This window comes from Silene latifolia, chromosome 11, assembly GCF_048544455.1.
Source record: "Silene latifolia isolate original U9 population chromosome 11, ASM4854445v1, whole genome shotgun sequence".
Lineage (NCBI taxonomy): Eukaryota > Viridiplantae > Streptophyta > Magnoliopsida > Caryophyllales > Caryophyllaceae > Silene > Silene latifolia.
The window spans coordinates 117,468,706-117,494,841 of record NC_133536.1 but is presented as its reverse complement, the minus strand read 5'-3'; the positions used below and the strand labels follow the sequence as shown (position 1 = coordinate 117,494,841).

General features: G+C 39.1%; 3 protein-coding genes and 1 non-coding gene across 4 annotated transcripts; all 4 read left to right on the top strand.

The window, feature by feature from the left end:
- The first annotated feature begins 9,572 nt into the window (after window positions 1–9,572).
- On the top strand, window positions 9,573–10,853 carry LOC141613856 (uncharacterized). The gene has a single exon (XM_074432597.1). It carries the CDS (start codon window positions 9,573–9,575, stop codon window positions 10,851–10,853), a length of 1,281 nt encoding a protein of 426 aa, XP_074288698.1.
- An 812-nt stretch (window positions 10,854–11,665) lies between these two features.
- Window positions 11,666–11,772, top strand: LOC141615687 (small nucleolar RNA R71). The gene has a single exon (XR_012530093.1). It is a non-coding gene; the product is annotated as a small nucleolar RNA R71 (small nucleolar RNA).
- A 3,986-nt stretch (window positions 11,773–15,758) lies between these two features.
- On the top strand, window positions 15,759–16,850 carry LOC141613854 (uncharacterized). The gene is made up of 2 exons (XM_074432596.1): window positions 15,759–15,881; window positions 15,966–16,850. Exons 1-2 carry the CDS (start codon window positions 15,759–15,761, stop codon window positions 16,848–16,850), a joined length of 1,008 nt encoding a protein of 335 aa, XP_074288697.1.
- Window positions 16,851–17,424: 574 nt separating this feature from the next.
- LOC141613853 (uncharacterized) lies at window positions 17,425–19,747 on the top strand. The gene is made up of 4 exons (XM_074432595.1): window positions 17,425–18,322; window positions 18,431–18,619; window positions 18,735–19,540; window positions 19,613–19,747. The coding sequence occupies exons 1-4, from the start codon at window positions 17,425–17,427 to the stop codon at window positions 19,745–19,747; spliced, it is 2,028 nt and encodes a 675-aa protein (XP_074288696.1).
- Window positions 19,748–26,136: the final 6,389 nt, after the last annotated feature.

Below are 26,136 nucleotides of genomic sequence, written 5' to 3'. Positions count from 1 at the left end.
GTCCCAAGGTGATTCCAGGGGTGGTCCCCTTCCTCGGTACAGTCGGAAGCACGGCCATAAAACGCGTCTTAAGGTAGCCACGCACGCACGAACCACCTCATACGACCTCCCTCGACCACCCAACTTGATCGACTAACCATCCAGGTCACAACCCCACCTTACCCAGATCAATTCGAGTCCGATTAAGGGTTCAATTACCTACTACAATCCCCACGACCAATCCCGCAACATCCCCAACCCCATCCAATTAACACCCCTAAAACCACCAGGGTCCGATCAATGACGGTCAGGAAAGAGTCTTGCCAAGGTCACGGTGGTCCAAGGTCATCCTAGGGCCAGAAACACGAGTCCTATAGTGGTGTATAAGGTGTTATACGGTGGTCAAGCTATACGGTTTCAATTGAATAAAACACGAGTTAATTATTTATAAGACGATCTTACCTTTTATCGCTAATTGCTTCTTCCGTCTCCAAAATCTCCTTCATCTATTTTTATGAATTACTTTTTAGATACACATTGTATTTATAGTCTAGAATTAGAGAGTATATGAGGCCAATTAGGAAACTATTGCCTTATTCCAACTATTACTAGGAATTACCATATTATTATTATACTTTTTATATTATTATTATTATTATTATTATTATTATTATTATTATTATTATTATTATTATTATTATTATTATTATTATTATTATTATTATTATTATTATTATTATTATTATTATTATTATTATTATTATTATTATTATTATTATTATTATTATTATTATTATTATTATTATTATTATTATTATTATTATTATTATTATTATTATTATTATTATTATTATTATTATTATTATTATTATTATTATTAAATCCCGCTTCAAATCCCGACTAGTACTCATACAAGGCCTAACATAATCAACCCATATCTATATCACACGGTGCAGCAGGAGCTGTTAACCAGGCTAGCAATCTTTTAGGGACTAATCACGCAAAAGCAAAGCACACTCATATTCTGCCAGGGATGCCAGGCACAAATCAAACCAGCAACAACATTCAGGCAACCTCATCTACCAGTCCAGTCTCATCAGGCCACCAGAACAGCAGCCACGCTGGCCACCAACAGCCACCTTGGCCAGCTGACTCTCTTTTCAACTAATATTAAATTAATCCTAAGGAGCCAAGGACCAATCCTAAAAAATTCCACTGAAAAAATCAAAACTGAAAGCAAGTTGCAGGTGGGGGTAATTCAGATAAAGCAAGTTTGCCATTTTTGGCCAAGCAGGTAAAAAATCTCAACAAAGAAAGCACTGGTTTATTTTAGTATTCATAGATGAAGCCTTGAGCCACACAAGATTCCTTGACCAGGGCCATTTTGACTTCCAACAACCAGCCAAAGAAATACAACAGTCAAGAGGACAACCTGTCACTATCAGCCTGCATCTCTTTTATTCCATTCAGTTTGCCTTAATTTTCTTTTGTATTCATTGTAAAATAACTCCACTACTCTCGTTTGCTTTCTAAGTTTAATCCTGGCCCTTAGATGGAGTTGTCTAGGGTTTATCATGTACTGAAAACTTCACAGAAAGGCCTATATAAGGACCATTCCTCAGTCTGTTTTACTCAAACTTTGATTAATGAAAACCTTGAGATTTCTCTCAAAAATTTCCAAATCTTCTAACTTTGAGGAGTCTTAGTTATAAGTCAGACTTAATAATACCTTGTGCTTGCTTAGGTGTTGATTAAGGATCTATGGTGTTGCTTGGAATAGATCTGTGCTTGCTTGAACTATTCTGAGCGCATTGTCTGTCTGTTGTGTGTTTACTCTATGCTTGCTTGAGTAAATTCATTCTAGGCCTCCCAAATTATTGGTCGCACTATCGTTTTCGGTTACTTGTCGTTAGGAGCGCCTAGACCAAAACAATATTTATAACTTCACAAACTACTCTACTATTAGTAAAGAGGTAAGTAAAGGTCGGATCCCAAGGGAAGGGTATTGATGTAGGATTTTCGATTGCAAGTAGTGGTGTCCAAGGGTGTCACAATTTGGGTTAAGATAAGAAGATCACTAAACTAAATAATTATGTAAATAAACAAGCAAGATGATTAAAATGAGATGTAAATAATTCATTAAAAGCACTAGGGTGTCATGGGTTCATAGGGGATTCATGGGAATTGATCAAACAAACATATTCTCAAGTTATAAGCAAGCAATTATTGTTGTGATAGGATCAAGTTGGTTTATATCTTACAATCATAGGAAGGTTTGAGTCCCGGAGCCGAATCGATTAGATTGTACAATGCCTACAAGTCGACTTAATCCTCCCTACTCAACTATAAGCATGGTCTAATGAGACTCGAGTTGGTTTATGTCTTACAAGTCTCACTGAAAAGGTAAGTGATGGGTTAAAAATGCAAGGATTCATAGGCTCGTATTTCATCAAACATAACATGTGCATAACTTGAGACCACAACAAGCAAGCAAATAAATTATGTGAACATATTAGATTAAGCATGAATTATCCCCCATCAAGTTTAACATGCTAACAAGGTTGTCAATCATATTAACAAAGAAAAATATGATGAATGAATGGAAATGATTAACAATAATTAAAACAAGGGTTAAGAGAATTATACCTAATGATGATTCCAAAATAATATGCAAAGAATAATAGAAGTACTTGATGATTTATGGAAGGTTGTCAATCTTCCAATAATACCCAAATAATCTTCAATTACCAAAAATAAATAATGAACAATAGAGAAATTAAGGAAATGAGATTTGTATTAATGCTTAATTAAAAGTTGATTACAAGATTAAAATGAGATTAAGATTGCATAAGAAGGACATGATAATCTAATTAGTACAAAGGGGTATTTATACTAAGGATTAGGTACATAAGTTAGGGTTACTAAGGGATTAAATGACGATTAAGACCCTTAAGGAAAGTTGAGGAAGTGCTCCTCTCGAAGGAGATGCTCATCTCCGCCTCGCTAGTCTTCAAGGAATATGCGCATCCCGAGTGGACTGAGGGAGAGGACGTTTTGCACTATGAAGGAATACGAGCGGCCAGATGTTCGGGACGAGCGGATTGTGGAGGTCCAGGACGAGCGGATTCGGTGGTGGGACGCTCGGATTCTGGAGGGCTGGGACGAGCGTCCCGAGGCTGCGACGAGCGGGTTGTGGCTCAACAAGCTTCTTCTTTATTTCTTCTTTTCTTCTTCCAACAATCCTCTAGGATTTTGTTGGGGATGCGAGGATCTTCTCATCATTGCCCATCTACTACATTATTTACATAGGCCTTCTATTCTTGTCTTCACTTTGATGCTTGGTCATTAGATTCAATCAATTTAACTCCATTTTGTCATGAAAATGCAAGGTTTGCACTCCTCTCCTACCGAGGAAACAATACCTCAAAGAATATGCAAAACGAAAGACTAAAGATAGTAAATGACCCAATTATGCACTAAAAAGCATAGGAACGAGGTTAATTCGGGGACTAAATATGCTCAAATATTGGTCACATCAAATATCCCCAAACCGAACCTTTACTCGTCCCGAGTAAAGATGTGACAAAACTAGGACCCTTATTTAAACTAACCTACTAATATAACTGATATGAGACAATTAGCGGGTCTCACTCCGCCCCTTCAACTCACAACAAGACAACCATGAGGTAGGATGCCTTCTTGCAAGGCAAGGTGGGGCTTGCCAAAATGGCGACACATCCAAGCATTAAAGCACACAAACCAAGTAATGGATGCATCTACAAAAGAATAGCTACTTTCCTCATCTAAGTGGCGGAAATTATCTAAAGGGAAGCAATTCAAGGGTACACATTCCATTATAGATATGGTTTCTTCAAACTACTAAGCCAAGAAGGATACCAATAAATCACCTCCAAGTTGTATCAAGCTAGGGTATCTTTGCCCTCAATCGTTAAATGCTTTTGTCAAGAGTAGACTCCCTATGGTGTTAGAAACACTGGAGGATCGCGGAATTCCCCTTCTTGCCTAGACAAGAAGAAGGGTCGTCCCCTCTCTACCATGCACACAAGTGGATACGATGGAAAAGGGATCAGTAGAACTTGAGTTTAGTATGGGAGTTTGCTTTTTGTTGTTGTTTTCCCCCCAATTTCTTGTGGCATTTGATATTTTGAGAACACTTTCTTGCCATTTATTTGATGTTTGGCATTTCAATACTTGACAACTTTCAACTTTTTCTTGCATTTGTTTTTGAACATTTTCAAAGCTACCCCATTTGTAGTGAGGGTGCTTGTATTTGAAGCATAGGAGTTTTTATTTTTGTTACTTCTCTTTTCTTTTGATGCAATTTCAAACTTTTTTCATTTTTTATTTCATTTTTTGAACTCAAATTTTTGAACAATTTTTGTGCCCATTCCCTTTTTCTTGACAAAAATATGGTAGAACATGGATGATGGTTCCATGGTTTCAAGGGTCACCTTGTAATAAACGGTAGCCAAGGAGTTATCACACCACAAAGTACTCTTGACTAGGCCTTAATCCAATGGTCAAAGGATACTAGCATGACACATCCTATAGTGTTTTACAAGTATTCTAATAAACAAAGTCTTAAGAAGAAAAATTATCTACAAGGGCCTTATATACAATTGTTAAGCTTCCCAAATAGACGGTTTCACAAAATTTTCCTAAATGTAACTATGTGCCATGATGCAACTATCATTTATACAACTCTAATGCATATGCTTCTACCAACTAGTATACCAAATAATCTAAATGCAATCCTAAATTCACATTGTTTATACCGCATCAATCAAAATAAAGCCACATAGTCAATAACATAAAGAGGAAAAAGGATATTGGAAAGATCATACCATGCGGTCTTCTATATCCTCATGTCTCGGATGTGGCATAGTCGATCAATGTGAAAAAGGATGAACAAACACAATATATACAAGACTACACTACAAAGGAAATGAACATGTTTTTGGATTTTTCAGTTTTTCAATTCTTTGTATTTTGTTTTAATGAAATTAAAGGACATATTTTTGTATTTTTCAAAAATTTTCGATTTTTATAATTTTTGTTTTAAAAGGGTCAAGTTAGAATTTCCCATCCCCACACTAGTATGGGCATTGTCATCAATGGCCAATACGATAGGAAATTATAAAATTTACATGAATATGCATGATTTCTAAGCCAAATGCAAATTATATGATATACAAACACGAGTGAATGCAAGCTAAGCTATGTTATATGATGCATGGTCTTTTTTTTTTTTTATGGTGGCGAGCATAGTTTAGATTAGCTCCCAATGCATATGCATAAACTTTCCCAAACCAAAATAGACACTATTTCTAATGTAAAAAATTAGCGGAGTTCATGCATAAAAATGCAATGCATGAAACTAAAATTTCTCATTTTGGATTTTGAAAGTTGGGAACAATAAAATGAACACCTTAATGGAACCAAGGTGTTAGTCTTCTAATGTTGCTAGGACACCACAAAATCATCAAGATAAAATAAGAACAAGAGAAGTAGACAAACCATAAAGGAGGTGTAAGCATGTAGGATCCTCCAAGTGTTTGCTAATCCTCACCCATCGTGTCATCATCATCATCATCATCAACTTCCTCACTTGAGGCATCATCAACCTCAATGGATGTGGAATCATTTCCACTCTCACTTGCACATTCTTGTTCATCCTCACTTTCCTCTTCTTCTTGAACTTCTTCATCTTCACCTTCTTGCTCATCACTCTCATCAACAACCATCTCCTCTTCACCCGGTCTACCACCTCTAGAAGTTCTAGGAAAGAATATCTTCTTATCCACCCAACTAGGCAAAGGACAAGATGGATAGAGATGTCCTTGCCTAGCAAGATGTGCCTTGTAAGCATCAACTCTATCATTATAAGCTTGTTTATGCATTTCCCTCATCAATAGAGTCAAGTAATCGTTTCCCGCCTTGACATTTTCGGGGTTGAACTCGTGGTAGTCAAATGGATAAGGTGGCGTGATAATGGAGGAGGAGGGCTTGGAAACTTCTTCCCCTTGGTGTTGAATGATGTATTCGGCTTCTTCGGAGAGTGGGAGAAGGTAACTCGGTCTATGAACATTCAAGCGGCAAATCTTGCTAGGCAATGTGAAGGATTTAGCTTCATTCGTCAACCACCCAAATTTTTTATCAAGAGTATAATTTTTTACCCATTTGAACTTTAGAATCATGGTGGCTAGATCAATGTTAGGGCCTCCCTTTACCGGTGTATAAGTGTCATTCTTGTTGAAATCCCGGTTAAAGTGCTTAGCCAAATAAGTCACTAATCCTCTGTTGACAATAAAGGCCGTGCCCTCTTTGCAACAATCAACATTAAGCCATCTATCAACTAAAAGTCGTAAAGAATTGTATGGCTTTGTGAACTCTCTCTCAATGTTCAAAGCCGACTCAAGAAGAACAAAATCAAGTTCGGTAAGATGATTTGTGCCTTCCCTAGCTATCAAGGTATTCCCAACAACCTTATGCCATACTCTTATGCCCGGATGATGGACTAAGAGAGCACGACAATCATGGTAGGATGTAAATTATTTTCCGGAAATGGCCATCCATAAAGGAGCGGGGTCATACTTGGTAGGCTTCTTTGTGTATTTCGGGCTATCATTGAGGCCAAATATCTTACCAATTTCGTCATAAGGCAATTTTCTATCAACATTCTCGAGACGAAACTCAATATTGGTTAGGGTCTCCACCTTGGTGACTTTCAAAGAGTTCAAAAACTTTATGGTGAGGGACGAGTAGGTCAATTCTTGTATTTCAAACAATTTACTCAATCCCATAGACTCGAAAAAGGTCTTTGTTTGCTCATGAACACCCAATTTTGACAATGCATCTTGACAAATGAACTTGGTAGGCATGATGGTTTTCTTAGCAAAGAAAATAAATTTCTTCCTATGGGAGTCGGAAGTGAAAATTACCTCCGGATAATCGGCTAATTATTCAATGACCGGAGTAGTAGAATGAGTAGCTTCCATAGGAGGATCTTGTTCTTGAATCTCTAACATTGCATTATGAACTACCAATGCCTTTGATGCTTGTTTGTCTTGAAGAGCTTGTTGTCTCTTAGAAAGGTTCTTCTTTTGGGGTGCCTTGCTTCCACCTTTTGTTCTTGCCATACTCCTTTGCTTAGTAACACCAATGAAAGCTTGAAATCTTCAATTTCTAGTAATGCCCAAATCGATTTCGGATAGATGAATCTTGCCTTGTATCCCAAAAATCGACTCAAAACTTGAAGATTTTGGTGTTTAATAACTTGTTGTTGCTAAAGGAGTGATTTAATTTTGATCTTGAGGAAGTTTGGATTTGATTTGGTTGGTTTTGGTTGAGAAATTTGATTTTTGTTGATGGAGAGGATGAGGGTTTTGGGTAGTGTTTGTGTTTGAAATAATGACAATGAGTTGGGAATGAGGGTTTAAAAGACCCGTTGAATTTATAAAAAGCCGAGGGAGACGACCGACTTCAGGGTCGGGACGCTCGGATTCTCCAATTTCGGGGTTCAGGAAAAGCGCCTGGGGACGAGCGTCGCGAAGGTAAGACGAGCAGATTCTTAAGCTGGGACGAGCCTCCTATGCTGGAGATGCTCAGATTCCTTTCTAGGGAGAAATCCCAAAAATTGACAGTGTAAAGACGAGCGTCTTCCTTTTGGGACGACCGTCCTGGCAGAGACGAGCGGATTCCTTGCTGGGACGCTCGGATTCTCAGTCAGACCCAAAAATTAATTCTGCAGCTTCACAGGACGAGCGTCTTATGCACTGGACGCTCGGGTTCATTTCAAGACGAGCGGATTCCTCTCGGGACGCTCGGATTCTGCCGTTTCCACACGGATTCAGGTCCATCCGTGGGTGCTTCGTAACCCGTATCATTTCATTCTTCAATTCTTGTGTTCTTCATTGTTGGGGTACTACGAAGGCATGGATAGATTAGGCAATTGCTATGCCCACACTAAGTCAAAACACTACACATCAATAAACTCATAAGTCCCTCCCTCACTTCTCTCAAAATGATGAAAATCTTGATCAAGGCATAGAAATGTAAATCCAAAAATGACAAAAATGCAATACGATAATTAAAATGCAAGTTAGGAAGTTAGAATATTTACAAGTGGTGGTTTAGGGAGGACTCCACCAAACTCTCATACGATAATGAGATGTCAAGGGGGCATGTTCAAGGTGTTGTTGATGTTACTCAACACCTTGAAGAAGTAATCGAAAGCTTGTTCATTGTCATGATAAAGATCTTCAATAGACCTTTGCACTTGTTGTTCTCCATGATGGTCTTGGGCCATAGCATTACCAATATAGGGATTGAATATCCCTTCAAACTCATCTTCCCAAAGACCGCATACTTCATCCACTTGATCACTAAAAATGTCTTGAGTTGATGAAGACAACTCTCCTTCTTTCTTTTCTTGGCCAATGAGGCCTTCTTCTTCATTTGTCATAGGTGAGCTTTTCAAACTCTCATTGTTGCAATTTCCTTGATCTTTTGATGGAGCATCATCCACTTTCTTCTTCCATTCAAATGCCAACTTCTTCCTATCATCTTTCCGGCTATAGTGATCAACCATAAAACATGGCTCATGCAATCGTGGAGCTTTCATAGTTTTGTCATGATTGAAAGTGATGGTTTCATCTCCCACTTCAAGGGTGAGCTCTCCATGTTTTACATCGATCACCGCTCCCGCAATGTGCAAGAAAGGTCTTCCTAAAATAATAGGAATGTTGGAGTCTTCTTCCATGTCGACAATAACAAAATCCACCGGGATGAAGAATTTGCCAATTCTTACGGGAACATCTTCCTATACCCCTAAAGGTGTCTTTGTTGATCTATCCGCCATTTAAAGCGTGATGTTGGTGCATTTGAGTTCTCCCATTCCTAGCCTCTTACTTACCGAATATGGCATAACACTCACACTTGCCCCAAGGTCACATAGAGCTTTGTTGATCGTGGTGTCACCAATAGTGCATGGAATGGAGAAACTTCCCGGATCCTTGAGCTTTGGAGGTGAACTTCCTTGAAGAATAGCACTACTTACTTTAGTGAAAGCAATAGTCTCAAGCTTCCGGATTGATTTCTTCATTGTAAGGATATCTTTCATATACTTTGCATAGACCGGAACATGATTGATTAATTCCTTAAATGGAATTGAGACTTCCAAATTCTTAACAATCTCCATAAATTTTCCAAGTTGGTCATAAAACTTAGGCTTGGCTTGACGACTTGGGAATGGAAGTCTAATCACAATGGGCTCCTTTTCTTTGGCCTTCTCTTTATCCTTCTTTGAAACTTCTTGAATGGTGGGTTCTTCTTCTTTAGAGTTTTCAACAACTCTTTCCTTGCCACTAGCATTCACAACATCTTCATCAACGGGCTATTTCGGCCCTTCATACCTTGTACCACTCCTCAAATGGATGGCACTCACCGATTCTTGTTTTTAGGGATTACCTTGAGGTGGTAATTGCCCCTTTTGTCTTTGTGAACTTGAAGATGCAAATTGAGACATTTGGGTCTCCAACATCTTCGTGTGACCTAGTATGTTATTAAAGGTGATGTCTTTGTTCTGCAGAGCTGATACAGCTTCCATTACTATCATATTGAGAGCTTTTCTGACATTCTCTGAAGCATCTGGCCTGAGCATGAACAAGGCCAAGTCAGACATGTATTTGAATGGTATTGATGACAATCTAGCTACCCAACTAGTCAGGCTTGCAGGTTTTAAGATGGGGCAGTTCCCATTTAAATATTTGGGTGTCCCAATTTCTTCCAAGAGACTGAGTGTAGCTGATTGTAGTAGGGTAGTGGACAAAATTGTAGCACGAATTAGAGGTTGGGGAGCTAAACATCTTAGCTATGCAGGGAGGTTGGTTTTGGTTAAGGTCGTCCTAACTCAGATGCATGCTTATTGGGCTAGGATCTTTTTGTTACCAAAGGGTGTCATCCACAAGGTAGAATGCATCTGCAGGAACTATCTTTGGGCTGGGCATGCTGAGTATAAGCATTCTCCCCCTGTTGCTTGGGAGACCTGCTGTTTACCTAAGGAACAAGGTGGGTTATGTATCATTAATTGCCATCTATGGAATGTTGCGTTGATAGGCAAATATGCGTGGTGGATCCATAGCAAGAAGGAGAGTCTCTGGGTTCAATGGGTGCATCACATTTATATAAAGCATCATGAATGGTGGATGTATGAACCAACTCAGAATTCTAGTTGGACGTGGAGACAGATTTGCAAGGTTAAGGATATCCTTAAACCTGGTTTTTTGAATGGAGTTTTGGATGAGAACTATTCTATTCAGAAGGGGTATCAATGGTTACTTGGTCCTTGCTCCAAGAAGGATTGGGTACCTATGGTCTGGAATAGAGTTTGCTTGCCTAAGCACAACTTTAGTACATGGATTTATGTCCAACAACGGTTCTTAACGCTAGATAGAATGCAAAAGTTTGGTGCTATTACTGCTGGAGTGTGCTATCTGTGTGGAATGCAGTTGGAAACCCACAGACACTTGTTCTTTGATTGTGTGTTTAGTATGCAGTGTTTGATACATCTGCAGCATTGGCTACAAGTTCATTGGCAAGGAGATGTAATGGATTGGATTATTCGATGGAGGTGTCGATCTTTGATGAAGAAACAGGTGGTAATGGCTGCAATTTCTAGTCTCATTTACAGTATCTGGAACTGTAGGAACAAATGTAGATTGGAGAATTACATTACCCAACCACGACATGTTGTGAAAGGAGTGCAGCAACTGATTAAAATTCGAGTGAACAAAGGCGAGTTTGATAAGGGAAGCGTTAAATGTAAGGCTTGGCTACAAAATGTACTAGCTTAGTAGCTTAGTTTTATGATGGACTATGATAAGTGTATGGTGTGCTATATTTGATCTTAATGAGATTCACATTTTCACCAAAAAAAATGGTGATGTCTTTTGCTTGGCTATCCTTTTGCATTTGAGTGAAAAACTCTTGTTGGTTCTTTTGCATTTGGAAGACCGCTTTTTGAACATCAAAACCTTGGTCATTTGATTGAGTGTATGGAGTTTGATTTTGGAAACCTTGGTTTTGGTTGTAAAAGGGTCTTTGATTTTGGTTTCTCATTGAAGGTGGGGTGTATGTTGGTTGAGGGTTTTGAACATTTTCGCTTTTGTATGAGAGATTTGGATGGAATTTGGTGTTTTCATTGTAATAGTTGGAATAAGGGGTACCACTCTTGTATGCTTGAAAAGCATTCACTTGCTCACTTGTTTCCCTACATTCACTTTGGTCATGTTCCAAAGTTCAACAATTCTCACATATTTCACTTGGAATTGATGAAGATGCCACCATGGCATTAACATGTCGGTTTGGTGATTTGGAGGCTTCTTCAAGTTTAGCCATAGCCTTCTCAAACTTCAAATTAAAGGTATCGATATGAGCACTAAGTTGAGCACCCAATTGAGTAATAGAGTCCATTTCATGCTTTCCTCCTCTAGTAGCCTTTCGAGGTCTACTATATTATGAGTTATGGACCGCCATTTCTTCAATCTTGTTCCATGTTTGATTATCGTCAACTTCGGTGAACATACCATTTGATCCCATGTTGAGAATGTTTCGGGAGTCTTCATAAAGACTATTCCAAAATTGTTGTACCAATAACCACTCGCTAAGTCCATGATGAGGACATGAGCGGCAAGTTCCTTTGAATCGCTCCCAAGCTTTATACAAAGATTTTTCGTCCCTTTGTTTAAACCCCGTGATTTGGGCTCTTAGCATGTTAGTCTTTTCCGGAGGGTAGAAATTTTTGTAGAAAGCAAGAGCCAATTTCTTCCAAGAGTCAATACCAAGAGTAGCCTTATCAAGGCTCTTTAACCATTGTTTCGCGGTACCAATCAAAGAAAAAGGAAATAAGACCCATCGAATTTGGTCTTGAGTAACTCCGGTTTGTGAAATCGCATCACAATAGTCACAAAAAGTCTCCAAATGAGAATGAGAGTCTTCACTAGGTATCCTCCCAAATTGACTTCTTTCGACTAATTGGATAAATGCGGATTTTGCAATGAAATTACCGGTCAAGTGTTGTGGTGTGGGAGTACTATTGGGTAGGTTCTCCTGGGTTGGTACGGAATGTGATGAAAATTTAGGCATTGCGGGTTGATTTTGGTTGTGGGTTTTGTGTTGGGTTCTCCTCTTCTTCTCTTGCAAAAGGGTTGATGAACTCAATATTGTTTGGTTGAATATCCACAATCTCACCAATACCTCTCAAAGTATTTCTAGCATGTCTTCTATTGGTTCTCAAAGTTCTTTCAATTTTGTGATCAATGGGTAACAAGTTACCTTGTGATCTTCTAGACATGCAAAAATATCAAACAACTTGAAAACAATTAGAACAAACCTTGAGGAGTTTACTTCCCCAAGGCAAAGAAAGACACAACTAAGAACAATCAAAGAAAATCAAATCAAGTTAACACTGTCCCCGGCAACGGCGCCATTTTTGGTCGGACTATCGTTTTCTGTTACTTGTCGTTAGGAGCACCTAGACCAAAACAATATTTATAACTTCAAAAACTACTCTACTATTAGTAAAGAGGTAAGTAAAGGTCGGATCCCAAGGGACGGGTATTGATGTAGGATTTTCGATTGCAAGTAGTGGTGTCCAAGGGTGTCACAATTTGGGTTGAGATAAGAAGATCACTAAACTAAATAACAATGTAAATAAACAAGCAAGATGATTAAAATGATATGTAAACAATTGATTAAAAGCACTAGGGTGTCATGGGTTCATAGAGGATTCATGGGAATTGATCGTACAAACATATTCTCAAGTTATAAGCAAGCAATTATTGTTGTGATAGGATCGAGTTGATTTATATCTTACAATCCTAGGAAGGTTTGGGTCCCGGAGCCAAATCGATTAGATTGTACAACACCTACAAGTCGAGTTAATCCTCCCTACTCAACTATATGCATGGTCTAATGAGACTCTAGTTGGTTTATGTCTTACAAGTCTCATTGAAAAGGTAAGTGATGGGTAAAAAATGCAAGGATTCATAGGCTCGCATTTCATCAAACATAACATGTGCATAAGTTGAGATCACAACAAGCAAGCAAATAAATTATGTGAACATATTAGATTAAGCATGAATCATCCCCCATATTGGTTTCCTCTAATTCCCCATTAACCCTAGGTAAGGAAACTACTCACTCAATATCAAGTTTAACATGCTAACAAGGTTGTCAATCATATTAACAAAGCAAAACATGATGAATGAATGGAAATGATTAACAATAATTAAAACAAGGGTTAAGAGAATTATACCTAATGATGATTCCAAAATAATAAGCAAAGAATAATAGAAGTACTTGATGATTGATGTAAGGTTGTCAATCTCCCAATAATACCCAAATAATCTTCAATTACCCAAAATAAATGATGAACAATAGAGAAATTAAGGAAATGACATTTGTATTAATGCTTAATTAAAAGTTGATTACAAGATTAAAATGAGATTAAGATTGCATAAGAAGGACATGATAATCTAATTTGTACAAAGGGGTATTTATACTAAGGATTAGGTACATAAATTAGGGTTACTAAGGGCTTAAATGACGATTAAGACCCTTAAGGAAAGTTGAGGAAGTGCTCCTCTCGAAGAAGATGCTCATCTCCGCTTCGCTAGTCTTCAAGGAATATGCGCATCCCTAGTGGACTGAGGGAGAGGACGTTTTGCACTGTGAAGGAATCCGAGCGGCCAGATGGTCGGGACGAGTGGATTGTGGAGGTCCAGGACGAGCGGATTGGGTGGTGGGACGCTCGGATTCTGGAGGGCTGGAACAAGCGTCCCGAGGCTGCGATGAGCGGATTATGGCTCAGCAAGCTTCTTCTTCATTTCTTCTTTTCTTCTTCCAACAATCCTCACGGATTTTGTTGGGGATGCAAGGATCTTCTCATCATTACCCATCTACTACATTATTTACATAGGCCATTTAGTCTTGTCTTCACTTTGATGCTTGGTCATTAGATTCGATCATTTTAGCTATATTTTGCCATGAAAATGCAAGGTTTGCACTCCTCTCCTACCAAGGAAACAATACCTCAAAGAATATGCAAAACGAAAGACAAAAGATAGTAAATGACCCAATTATGCACTAAAAAGCATAGGAACGAGGCTAATTCGGGAACTAAATATGCTCAAATATTGGTCACATCAATTATTAAGTTTAGTCCCTTTTATATTCAGAAAATAACACAAAAACAGTCACAAGAGTCTTCCTGAGGAACTGTCTGAGAATTCACCTATTTCAGTCTGGTTTTCTAAGTATTAAAAATACTCGGAATGCGTGTAAAATTTTGAGATTTGGCACAGTTTAAGTTTACGATTTTAACTAAATTGTCACCAAGTTTCATAATTTTTCAAGTCCATTTACTATTTTTACAAAAATCCCCAAGTTTATTGCATTCCCTGAAAATTGCTCCTTTGCCTGTTTCAGGGTTTGTTCAAATTGTGTCTGTCCCCATAGTTTACACTGCAAATTCTGGTAATCAGAGCTTAGGTTATAACACAATCCCATCTTGTGTTAGTCCTGAGTGAGAGAAAAGTGAGTTCATTTTCCCAGCTACATCAAAACTACAAAAAATAACCCAATGAGTGAAGAGAGACTTTCTGGTATTAAGACTAGAATTGAGGATCTACCAGGAAATGTGGATACTTTGCTTAATGTTGTTCATTTTGTCATGGAGAGATTTCCAAACCATGACCCAAGGAGGCAACCACCACCTTTCAGAGGAAGAGGAAGGGGTGAGGGATTGCAATAGGAGCAGGAAGGAGGCAACAACATCATGATCCTCATGAGGAAGCCATCTCAAAATCAGATGACTCAATAATGGAGGAAGGAATCTATGATGTCAGAGACAACGATGTAAAGGTAGACATTCCTGATTTCCATGGTAGTTTAAATCCTGAGGATTTATTAGACTGGCTTAGATCTGTTGAGAGAGTCTTTGAGTTTAAGAATTATGATGACAGAAAAGCTTGTAAGTTGTTATCTTAAAACTTAAGGGCTATGCATCTCTTTGGTATGAGAGTATGAAACACCAAAGGATTAGAGATGGAAAGGAACCAGTTAGGTCTTAGCTTAAGTTAAAAAAGAAATTAAAAGAGAAATTCATAGCCAAAGACTATACCCAGGATATCTTTATTAAACTGACTCAGTTGAGACAAGAGCAGTTATCTGTTGAGGCCTACCTTAGGAACTTTGAACATCTAACCCTACAATGTGAGGTTACTGAGATGCCTGAGCAAATGATTGCTAGGTTTGTTGAGGGTCTAGATCCTAAGATAGCTAGCAGGGTAAGGATGTCGCAGGTTTGGTCATTTGATGAAGCAGTTAACCTAGCCTTAAGAGTTGAGAAACTGGGGAAAGTGAAGCCTGTGACACCCAAGTTTCCCACCAGACCAACATTCTAACCTTATACTAGTGTCAAAATCACTTAGACACCTAAACCAGCTACCGAACCCAAATCAGACAAAGGGAAGGCACCCATGTATCCCAAAACAAACTCACCTTTGTCCAGGGATAAGGTCAAGTGCTTCCAATGCCAAGGGTTTGGCCATATTAAGAAGGACTGTCCTTCTAACAGAGCTCTCACAGCTATGGAGATTGAAGAGTGGGAAAGGGAAGGTCTAGTTGAGTATGAGGAAGAAGAGACACTGGTCCCAGCAGAAATGGAAGCTGAGGGGGAAACTAATCAAGGATAAGTTATGGCTCACCCTGACACAGTGCACATTTTGGTCCTATGGAGGGTTATTCACTCTCAACCACCTCCTCTAGAAGCTGATCGGAGATCCATGATATTCAGGAGTAGGTGCACTATCCAAGGGAGGGTGTGTAATTTGATCATTGATGGAGGTAGCTATACCAATGTAGCTTCCACCATTATGGTCATCAAGTTAAGTTTACCTACTTAGGAGCACCCCAGTCCATACAAGCTAAGATGGTTAAACAAAGGATCTAAAGTAAGAGTTGACAAGCAGTGCATTGTTCCTTTTTCAATTGGGAAGGTGTACAAAGATGAAGTGCTGTGTGATGTGGTCCCTATGGATGCCTGCCATCTACTGTTAGGAACACCATGGGAGTTTGACAGGAATACCACTCACCAGAGGAAGGAAAATATCTATAGCTTCAAACACAATGGCAAGAAGGTCACCCTAATTCCCTTGCCACCAAACCAGAGAGGTTATAGGAGTCCTAACATACCTGAGGCGGTTAATGAAGTGTTGTTTCTATGTGAGGCAGCTATGATCAATGAGCTAAGGCAAGAACAACCTGTGTTGTTCCACCTATCAAGGGAAATCAACACTGAGGAGAGTAATAATGTGCCTGCAGAGGTTCAACCTCTAATTAAAAAATACAAGGAGGTTTTTCCAGCTGAGTTGCCTAGTGGTTTGCCACCCCTGAGAGGAATTGAGCATCACATAGACCTTGTACCTGGTTCTATGCTCCCTAACAGACCAGCCTACAGATGTGATTCCACAGCAACCAAGGAACTACAACATCAGATTGAAGAGTTAATGACAAAGGGATTTGTGATGGAATCATTGAGTCCATGTGCAGTGCCTGCTTTACTAGTACCTAAGAAAGATGGAACTCGGAGAATGTGTACTGATAGCAGGGCCATAAACAACATTTTAGTCAAGTACAGGTTCCCTATTCCACGACTAGATGACATGCTGGATGAGCTCAGTGGGGCTCAGATCTTTTCAAAGATAGATCTCAGGCAAGGATATCACCAGGTGAGGATAACAGAAGGTGATGAATGGAAAACAACTTTCAAAACCAAGCATGGTCTCTAAGAGTGGCTTGTCATGCCATTTGGTTTATCTAATGCTCCAAGCACCTTCATGAGGCTAATGACTGAAGTTCTAAGGCCTTGCCTGGGAAAGTTTGCTGTAGTCTACTTTGCTGATATACTCATCTACAGCAGTAGTCCATCTGAACATCTATTACACTTGGAAGCAGTTTTTAAAATACTCAGGGAGCATAAGCTGTATGGAAAACTTGAGAAGTGTACCTTCATTGTCAATGAGGTAGTATTTCTGGGTTACATTATATCAAAAAGAGGGATATCAGTTGATCAGGAGAAGATTAAGGCTATGCAAACATGGCCAGTCCCACAACCAATCACAGAAGTAAGAGGGTTTCATGGTCTAGCATCTTTTTACAGGAGGTTCATTAGAAATTTCAGCTCCATTATTGCACCCATCACTGAGTGCATGAGAAAAGGAGATTTCCAGTGTTAGTTGTAGAGAGAGAAAATAAAAAAAATTGAAAATGAATAAAGAATAAAAACCCTACTATGACTGGCGACTGTGAGGCGACAAAAAAAGCGACTTGCAGCCATTGATTAGGGCTTTTTTCTTCGTTATTATGGTAATAAATTCTGCACAGAAATCATGTAATGGTCAACGATCCATCCCTAAACGTACAACACCATCAAAGAAGAGTAGTAGTGACCATAATAATGGGAAAAATAGAGGACCAGATGAAGAAGATGTTCTACGTACGAAGCCTATGCATGAAGTACATCAAGTGACTGGATTATCTTTTGAGGACGAAGAAGATCCAGCTACCAACATAGCATGGGTTACACAACGAGTTAAGAAGCCTGATGCAAACAATGATAAATGTGTCTCTGTTATTTTAGAGACCCCTGTTATGGAAGGCGCCACTGAAGATTTGCTGGAATTTACCAATGATGATATAAAAGAAGAGGTGGAATATTGGAATCAGGCAGTGTATTGCTTTGTACTCGGTTCAAACCCTCCATGGGAAGTGTTAAATGGTTTTATTCATCGTATTTGGAGCAAATATGGTATTGATAAGGTTTATTTCTTACCCAATGGAATATTCTTGGTAAGATTCAAAGAACTGAAAGACAAAGAAGCAGTGCTTAGTGCTGGCTATCATATGTTTGACAATAAGCCGCTTATAGTAAAACCTTGGCCGGTAGATGTGAATCTCTTGAAGGAGGATGTCAAAGTAGTTCATGCTTGGGTAATATTGCATGGACTTCCATTGAAATTCTGTGGGAAATGCCTCCCATCCATTGCAGGGCTGGTTGGGAAATATGTTAAAAAGGATGTAGCCACTGAGGAGAAGACAAGATTGGGATTTGCTAGAACTATGGTGGAACTAACAGTGGGACAGAAGTTTCCAGGCTCTGTTAAGTTTAAGGATGAACATGGTAAGATTGTTATGATCAAAGTTGAATATGAGTGGAAACGAAGCATTTGCACTAAGTATAAAGGCATGGGACATGAAGATAGTAATTGTAGGAAAGTAGTACAGAAAACATAGCCTGTTCGCAAATTTTAGAAGCCTATTACAGAGCCAGCTACAAATACCACTGTGCTTTCTGAATCTGAATATGTAGTGTTGAATGCAACTGTAAGTTCTTCTGGGAAAAAGGTGACTACAACTCCTAATAATGTCCAAACAATTCAACCACAGGAGACCTACAAAGCTCCGGATGACAGTCCTATACAGTCAGCTAAAGGCTCAGAAAAGTTTAATGATCATCAAATGGTGGTAGTTGAAAATGGTAACCCTCCTATCCAAAGCAGTAATAATGAATAACATAGGATTTTGGAATGTTTGAGGGTTAAATAGTGTAAATAAACAATATATAGTAAGAAGTTTTATTAATAAGAAGAATATTGGCCTTTTTGGTTTATTAGAAACAAAAATAAATGCTGGAAATGTGAGTAATATTTCTCAAAATTTATTTGATGGTTGGTGTGTAACTACCAATTGCCATACTCATAAGGGTGGCAGGGTTTGGCTCATTTGGCAACCAAGTTTGTTTGACATTTTGATTCTACAATACAATCCTCAGTTAATTCATGTTAAGGTTACTGTGCTAGCTTTTGAGCAAACCTTTTATCTTACCATGATCTATGCCTTTAATGCTGGAGCTGAGAGAGCTGAGCTATGGAACTGGTTGAATTATTTTGCTTTGCAGTGCCCTGGACCTTGGGCATTGGCTGTAGATTTTAATACTGTCATACACCCTGATGAGAGGATGGGAGGACATACAAAGCAGGAGGACATGGAAGAGTTCTTGAATTGTTTAGGTAATTGTGGCATGGTTGATATTCTTGCTACTGGTGCTTTCTTTACCCGGAACAATAAGCAGGATGTTGAGCATAGGAAGCATAGTAGGCTTGATAGATTTTTAATTAATCAAGAATGGTTGGATATGTTCCCTAATATGGCGGCCCATATTCACCCAGAGGGATTACTGGATCATACTCCTTGTGTGATTTGCAATATGCATCTTAATAATGGAAAGGCTAGAAGTTTTAAATACTTTAACATGTGGAGTAGTGCCAGTGCTTTCTTACCAACAGTACAGGAAGTGTGGAAGAGACCTGTGATAGGGACAAAAATATTTTGCATAGTTAAGAAATTGAACGGATTGAAATACAGTCTAAAAGCCTTGAATAAAGATTGCTTTTCTGACATTGAGAATAAGACTAACCAGGTTGCTCATTTACTAGCTGTCATTAGATTATAAATTACTGCTGATGTCCATAATTCTGATCTTATTGAGAAGGAAATGAGCCTTATGTCTGAGCTTGGAAATCTGACTAAATCTAGGGACAACTTCCTCCAACAGAAATCAAAAGCTCAGTGGATGGAAGAAGGAGATAGTAATACAGCTTACTTCCATAATGCTATCAAGAAGTGATGTATGAGAAATAGAGTTATTCAAATTGAAGATCAAAAGGGGAATCTTTGTAAGGACACTGATAGTATTCAGACTGATTTCTTAGAATACTATAAAGATCTGCTTGGTAGAAGGAGTGCTACTGAGGAAGTCAGACCTGCTGTTCTGGCTAAGGGCAAGGTCTACAACTCTGAGCATATTGCAGTTCTTAATAGTAATGTCACTTATGAAGAGGTGAAACAGGCTGTCTTCTCCATCCCTAAGGACAAAGCTCCAGGCCCTGATAGATACTCCAGTGGATTTTTTAAGGATACTTGGGACATGATTGGGAATGATGTTTATGAAGCTATTGCAGATTTCTTCACGACAGGTCAATTGCTTAATCAGATTAATGCCACTAACATTACTCTTATACCCAAGTGTGATAGGCCTACTTCTGTTAAGCAATTTAGACCTATTGCTTGCTGTAATATGCTCTACAAAATCATCTCTAAGCTACTTTACAACAGATTGGCTCCCGTTCTCCCTGACATTATCCATGACAATCAAGGAGCATTTATACAAGGAAGATCTATTATTGAAAATGTTTTATTATGTCAGGATATTGTGCATATGTATGCCAGAATTCATATCTCCTCTAGATGCCTATTCAAAATTGATCTTCCAAAATCTTATGATACTGTAGAATGGGATTTTGTGGAGCAACTTCTTTATGGTGTAAACTTCCCAAGTCACTTTACAAAGCTGGTTATGGCCTGCATCAGATCCACCTCCTTTACTTTGGTTTTCAATGTTAATAATTTTGGATATTTCAAGGGTCAAAGAGGGCTTAGACAGGGTGACCCAATCTCACCACTGATCTTCACCATTTGTATGCAATATTTGACTAGATTGATTGCTTTTGCTACAGAAAGTCGGCCTTTCCATTATCACCCCCTTTGCAAAAGCCTGAAGCTCACCCACCTTATATTTGCATATGATCTCCTCATGTTCTGTAAGGGGGATGCTCCTTCAATTATGCTCCTTATGAAAGCTTTTACTTTCTTTTCTAAGGCTTCTGGTTTGAGAATGAATAATACAAAGTCTGAGATCTTTTTCAGTGGCATGACAACTGATCTAAAGATAGATATAATGAGAGTCACTGGTTTTCAATAGGGCACAATGCCTTTCAGATACTTAGAAGTCCCCATTGAACCTGGCAAACTGAGTAAAAAAGACTGCAGTAGCTTGACAAAAAAGATGATTTCTAAGATCAGAAGCTTAGGTGCAAAAAAATTATCTTATGCTGGCAGAATCACTCTTATCAACTCAGTGCTGAATACCCTTCATAGCTACTAGGCCAATATGTTTTTGATACCAAAGTGTGTAATAAAGAGAATTAAGGCTATATGCAAGAATTATCTTTGGGATGGGAGTTCTGAATATCACAGGGTTCCCTTAGTGGCATGGGACAAGGCTACTCTCCCCAAAGATGCAGGTGGACTTGGTATTAAAAAGGCTGAAACTTGGAATTTGGCAGCAGTAGGGAAACTAGTTAATTGGGTGTACTGCAAAGCTGACAGGCTCTGGATAAAATTGATAAGTAATGTCTATCTGAAATCCCAGGAATGGCATTCTTATGCACCCCCTGCTAATTCTACTTGGACTAAGAAAAACATTTGCAAGGTTAAAGACAGATTGAAAGATGGTTTCACTGAGAACTGTTGGATACCTAATGATAAAGGTTACACTGTCAGAAATGTTATACATGGCTTTGTACTCAGCAGCCTAAACTGGATTGGTGACCTTTGGTATGGAACAACTGGAATATACCCAAGCACTCAATCATCACTTGGCTCATAATGCAAGAAGGTCTAAATGTTAAAACCAGACTGTTTCAGTTTGGTTACTGTGAGGACAGTCTGTGCCTACTTTGTGGTGAACTGCCTGAAACTATTACTCATCTGTTCCATGATTGCATCTATAGCTGCAAGATCAACGAAGCTATTGCTGGTTGGCTTGGAAGATATTTCCCTAATGTCAATGGGCGTCATAAAGGTAAAAAAGCAATATACAGTGGAAAGCTATGACCATGTTACTCAATGTCTACCTCTACACTGTCTGGTACCAAAGGAACAATACGATGATTAATCTGTCAGTGATTAGGCCTGAACTCGTACCACTTCAAATTGAGGAAACTGCAAGGAGAAGAGGACGTAGCAAAGCTGGCCCTGAAATGGGCCACATAACAAATGGTTGGCTTAATTGCTTTGAGTTGTAATTTAGCTTGGTTGTTTCTTTGGGTCTGGTTTTTTGAGCCTACGGGGGTTTGAAACCCTAACCTCATATATATTGGATTGGTTTTTGATTGATATAATATATATACTCACATTTCATCTAAAAAAAAAAGAAAAGGAGATTTCCAATTGACTAAAGCTGCTCAGCAGTCCTTTGAGAAAATCAAGAAGTTAATGTGTGAGACTCCTATTCTAAAGCTGCCTGACTTTGAACAACTGTTTGAGGTAGAATGTGATGCAGTGGAGTTGGAATAGGAGCCGTCCTAATCCAAGGCCAGAGACCTGTGGCTTATTTCAGTGAGAAGTTAAATGGAGCCAAGCTGAAATATTCAACTTATGACAAGGTGTTTTATGCAATCATAAGAGCTCTTACACATTGGAGTCACTACCTGAAACCTAAGCCATTTGTGTTGCATTCTGATCATGAGGCTCTGAAATACATATGAATGGCCAACACAAGCTGAGCTATAGACATGCTAAATGGGTAGAATTTCTGCAAGCCTTCAACTTTTCAAGCAAGTATAAGGAAGGGAAACAAAATGTGGTAGCTGATGCCCTGTCAAGGAGGCACTCTTTGTTGACTGTCATAAGTAACAAGGTCCTTGGGTTTGAATTCATGAAGGAAATGTATAAGGAGGATCCTGACTTCTCTAAGGAGTGGATTATTCTCACAGTGGGAGGTTCAACTCAGGGCAAGAAATATATGTTGCAAGAGGGATTTCCGTTCCATGGTAACAAGTTATGTGTGCCAGGAGGATCCTACAGGGATTTACTGATCAGGGAAGTCCATTCAGGAGGATTAAGGGGACATTTTGGGGTTTAGAAAACCTTGGAAATCTTACAGGATCAGTTTTACTGGCCTAGAATGATAGGTGATGTTCATGCCATCCTTAGAAGGTGCTCAACATACCAGAAAGACAAGAGCTCCTTCCAAGTAGGACCCTACACTCCACTGCCTATCCCTGATAAGCCTTGGGAAGATGTGAGCCTTGATTTCATTGTGGCCCTATCTAGGACACAGAGAGGCAAGGACTCAATCATGGTGGTTGTGGATAGGTTCAGTAAGATGTCTCACTTCATAGCCTGCAAGAAAACTGAGGATGCTGCTAGTGTTGCTGAGCTATACCTCAAAGAAATTGTGAGACTCCATGGGATTCCTAAGACAATTGTATCAGACAGGGATACAAAATTTATGAGTTACTTCAGGAAGACCCTATGGAAGCTGCTGAAAACAAAGCTCTTGTTCAGTACCTCCCACCATCCACAGACAGATGGCCAAACTAAGGTCACTAACAAAACTCTGGGGAGGATTCTAAGGTGTCTAGTTAGCAAGACCTTGAAGGATTGGGATTTAAGGCTAGCTGCAGCTGAATTTGCATTCAACAGAGCACCATCTACTGCTACTGGTCACAGTCCTTTTGAGATAGCCTATGGGGTTAACCCACTTATGCCCTTAGACTTGTCACCTATTCCAAGGGGAGAGATCAGTCATGATGCCAAGAAAACAGCTAAACAGCTACTAAAACTGCATGAAACTGTAAGGAAACAAATTGAGAGGTCCAATGGGCTGTACAAGAAACAATCCAAGAAGCCTAGAACGAAAAAGGAATTCGAGGCAGGAGATCTGGTTTGGCTACACCTCAGGAATGAAAGGTTCCCTTCCAAAAGAAAGAACAAGCTTATGCCTAGAGCAGATGGACCTTTTGAGGTCTTGGAAAGAATTCGCCCAAATTCTCATAAAATTGACTTGACAGGGGACTATGGGGTTCATGGTACATTCAATGTGGGTGATCTCAGTCCATTCTATGAAGATTCTGAGGAGGAGGAGGATCTAGGCTTGAGGTCAAGCCCTGTTTAACCAGGGGGGTTGCAGCAAGAGCTTTTAACCAGGCTAGCAGTATTTTAGGGACTAATCAGGCACAAGCAAAGCACACTCATATTATGCCAGGGATGCCAGGCACAAATCAAACCAGCAACAACATTCAGGCAACCTCATCTACCAGTCCAGTCTCATCAGGCCACCAGAACAGCAGCTAGGCTGGCCACCAGTAGCCACCTTGGCCAACTGACTATCTTTTCAACTAATATTAAATCAATCCTAAGGAGCCAGAGACCAATCCTAAAGAATTCCACAGAAAAAATCAAGACTGAAAGCAAGTTGCAGGTGGGGTAATTCAGATAAAGCAAGTTTGCCATTTTTGGCCAAGCAGGTGAAAACTCTCAACAAAGAAAGCATTGGCTTATTTCGGCATTCATAGATGAAGCCTTGAGCCATACAAGATGCCTAGACCAGGGCCATTTTGACTTCCAACAACCAGGCAAATAAGTACAACAGTCAAGAGGACAACCTGTCACTATCAGCCTGCAGCTCTTTTGTTCCATTCAGTTTGCCTTAATTTTCTTTTGTATCCGTTGTAAAATAAGTCCACTACTCTTGTTTGCTTTCTACGTTTAATCTTGGCCCTTAGATGGAGTTGTCTAGGGTTTATCATGTACTGAAAACTTCACAAGAAGGCCTATATAAGGACCATTCCTCAGTCTGTTTTACTCAGACTTTGATTAATGAAAACCTTGAGATTTCTCTCAAAAATTTGCAATTCTTCTAACTTTGCCGAGTCTTAGTTATAAGACAGACTTAATAATACCTTATGCTTGCTTAGGTGTTGATTAAGGATCTGTGGTGTTGCTTGGAATAGGTCTGTGCTTGCTTGAACTATTCTGAGTGCATTGCCAGTCTGTTGTGTGTTTACTTTGTGCTTGCTTGAGTAAATTCATTCCAGGCCTTCCAAGTTATTATGTTTGGTCTCTGTGCTTGCTTGAGAGTAAATTTGATAATTATATCCCTTTTATATTCAGAAAATATCACAAAAACAGTCACAAGTGTCTTCCTGAGGAACTGTCTAAGAATTCACCTATTCCAGCCTGGTTTTCTAAGTATTAAAAATACTTAGTGTGCGTGTAAAATTATGAGATTTGGCACAGTTTAAGTTTACCTTTTTAACTAAATTGTCACCAAGTTTCATAATTTTTAAAGTCCATTTACTATTTTTACAAAAAACCCCAAGTTTATTGCATTCCCTGAAAATTGCTCCTTTGCCTGTTTCAGGGTTTGTTCAAATTGTGTCTGTCCCCATAGTTTACACTGCACACTGCACACGGCCAAAGGCTTAATTGCCTTTAAGTCCAATTCCCGACTTGCTTACATACTTTATTATTTAATTAACGTCTTATTTGTAATTATTATTAGAAATGCCTTAAATTAATTATTTAAATTACATAAATTATTCTCATAAATTGTTATCAAAATACGAGGTATTACAAAAGTGGTCTTCCATTCATCTCCCTCTCTCATTCGAATTTGATGATAGCCACTCCTTAAATCGTTATTCATTGAACATATGATCGAGCCTCGGAATTGGAAAACGATACTTGATTGTAATATTATTGACCGCCCTACTATTGATACAGATACGGCACATTCCATCTTTCTTTGGCACAAGAACCGTAGGTACGGCACATGGACTTAGACTTTTTCGAAGATAGCCTCGTTCCATCAAATCTTCAATTTGTCTTTGTAACTCCTTTGTTTCCTCGGGATTACAACGATAGGCTGCCTTATTAGGAAGAGAAGCTACGGGAATGAGATCAATTTGGTCTTCGATCCCACGAATTGGTGGCAGCCCCAGCGGTAGGTCATCGGGGAAGACATCCTCGAATTCTTTTAGCAAATCACCAATATGTCCATCTATCACACCACCAACGTATGTCTCATTGGCCACCATTAGATAGACCTGTTCACCAATAACAAGAACCTTTTCCACCTCATGTTCACTAGCAAACATAGTGAGGTTTGGTTTCTTACATTGCTTAACCTCATTGATCGAACCGCACTTGGAGCCATGGGTTTGAGCACAATCTTCTTCCCTTTATCCCGTAACTCATACTCCTTTCTCCTACCATGGTGCAACACACCACCATCAAATAGCCATGGATGAGCCAACAAAACGTGACAAGTGTCCATAGGAACCACATTGCACAAAACCTCATCACCATAAGACCCCATAGCTAAACCCACTTGAACCTATTTCGTAACCCTAATTTTGTTGCCATCATCTAACCAATATAATGCATACG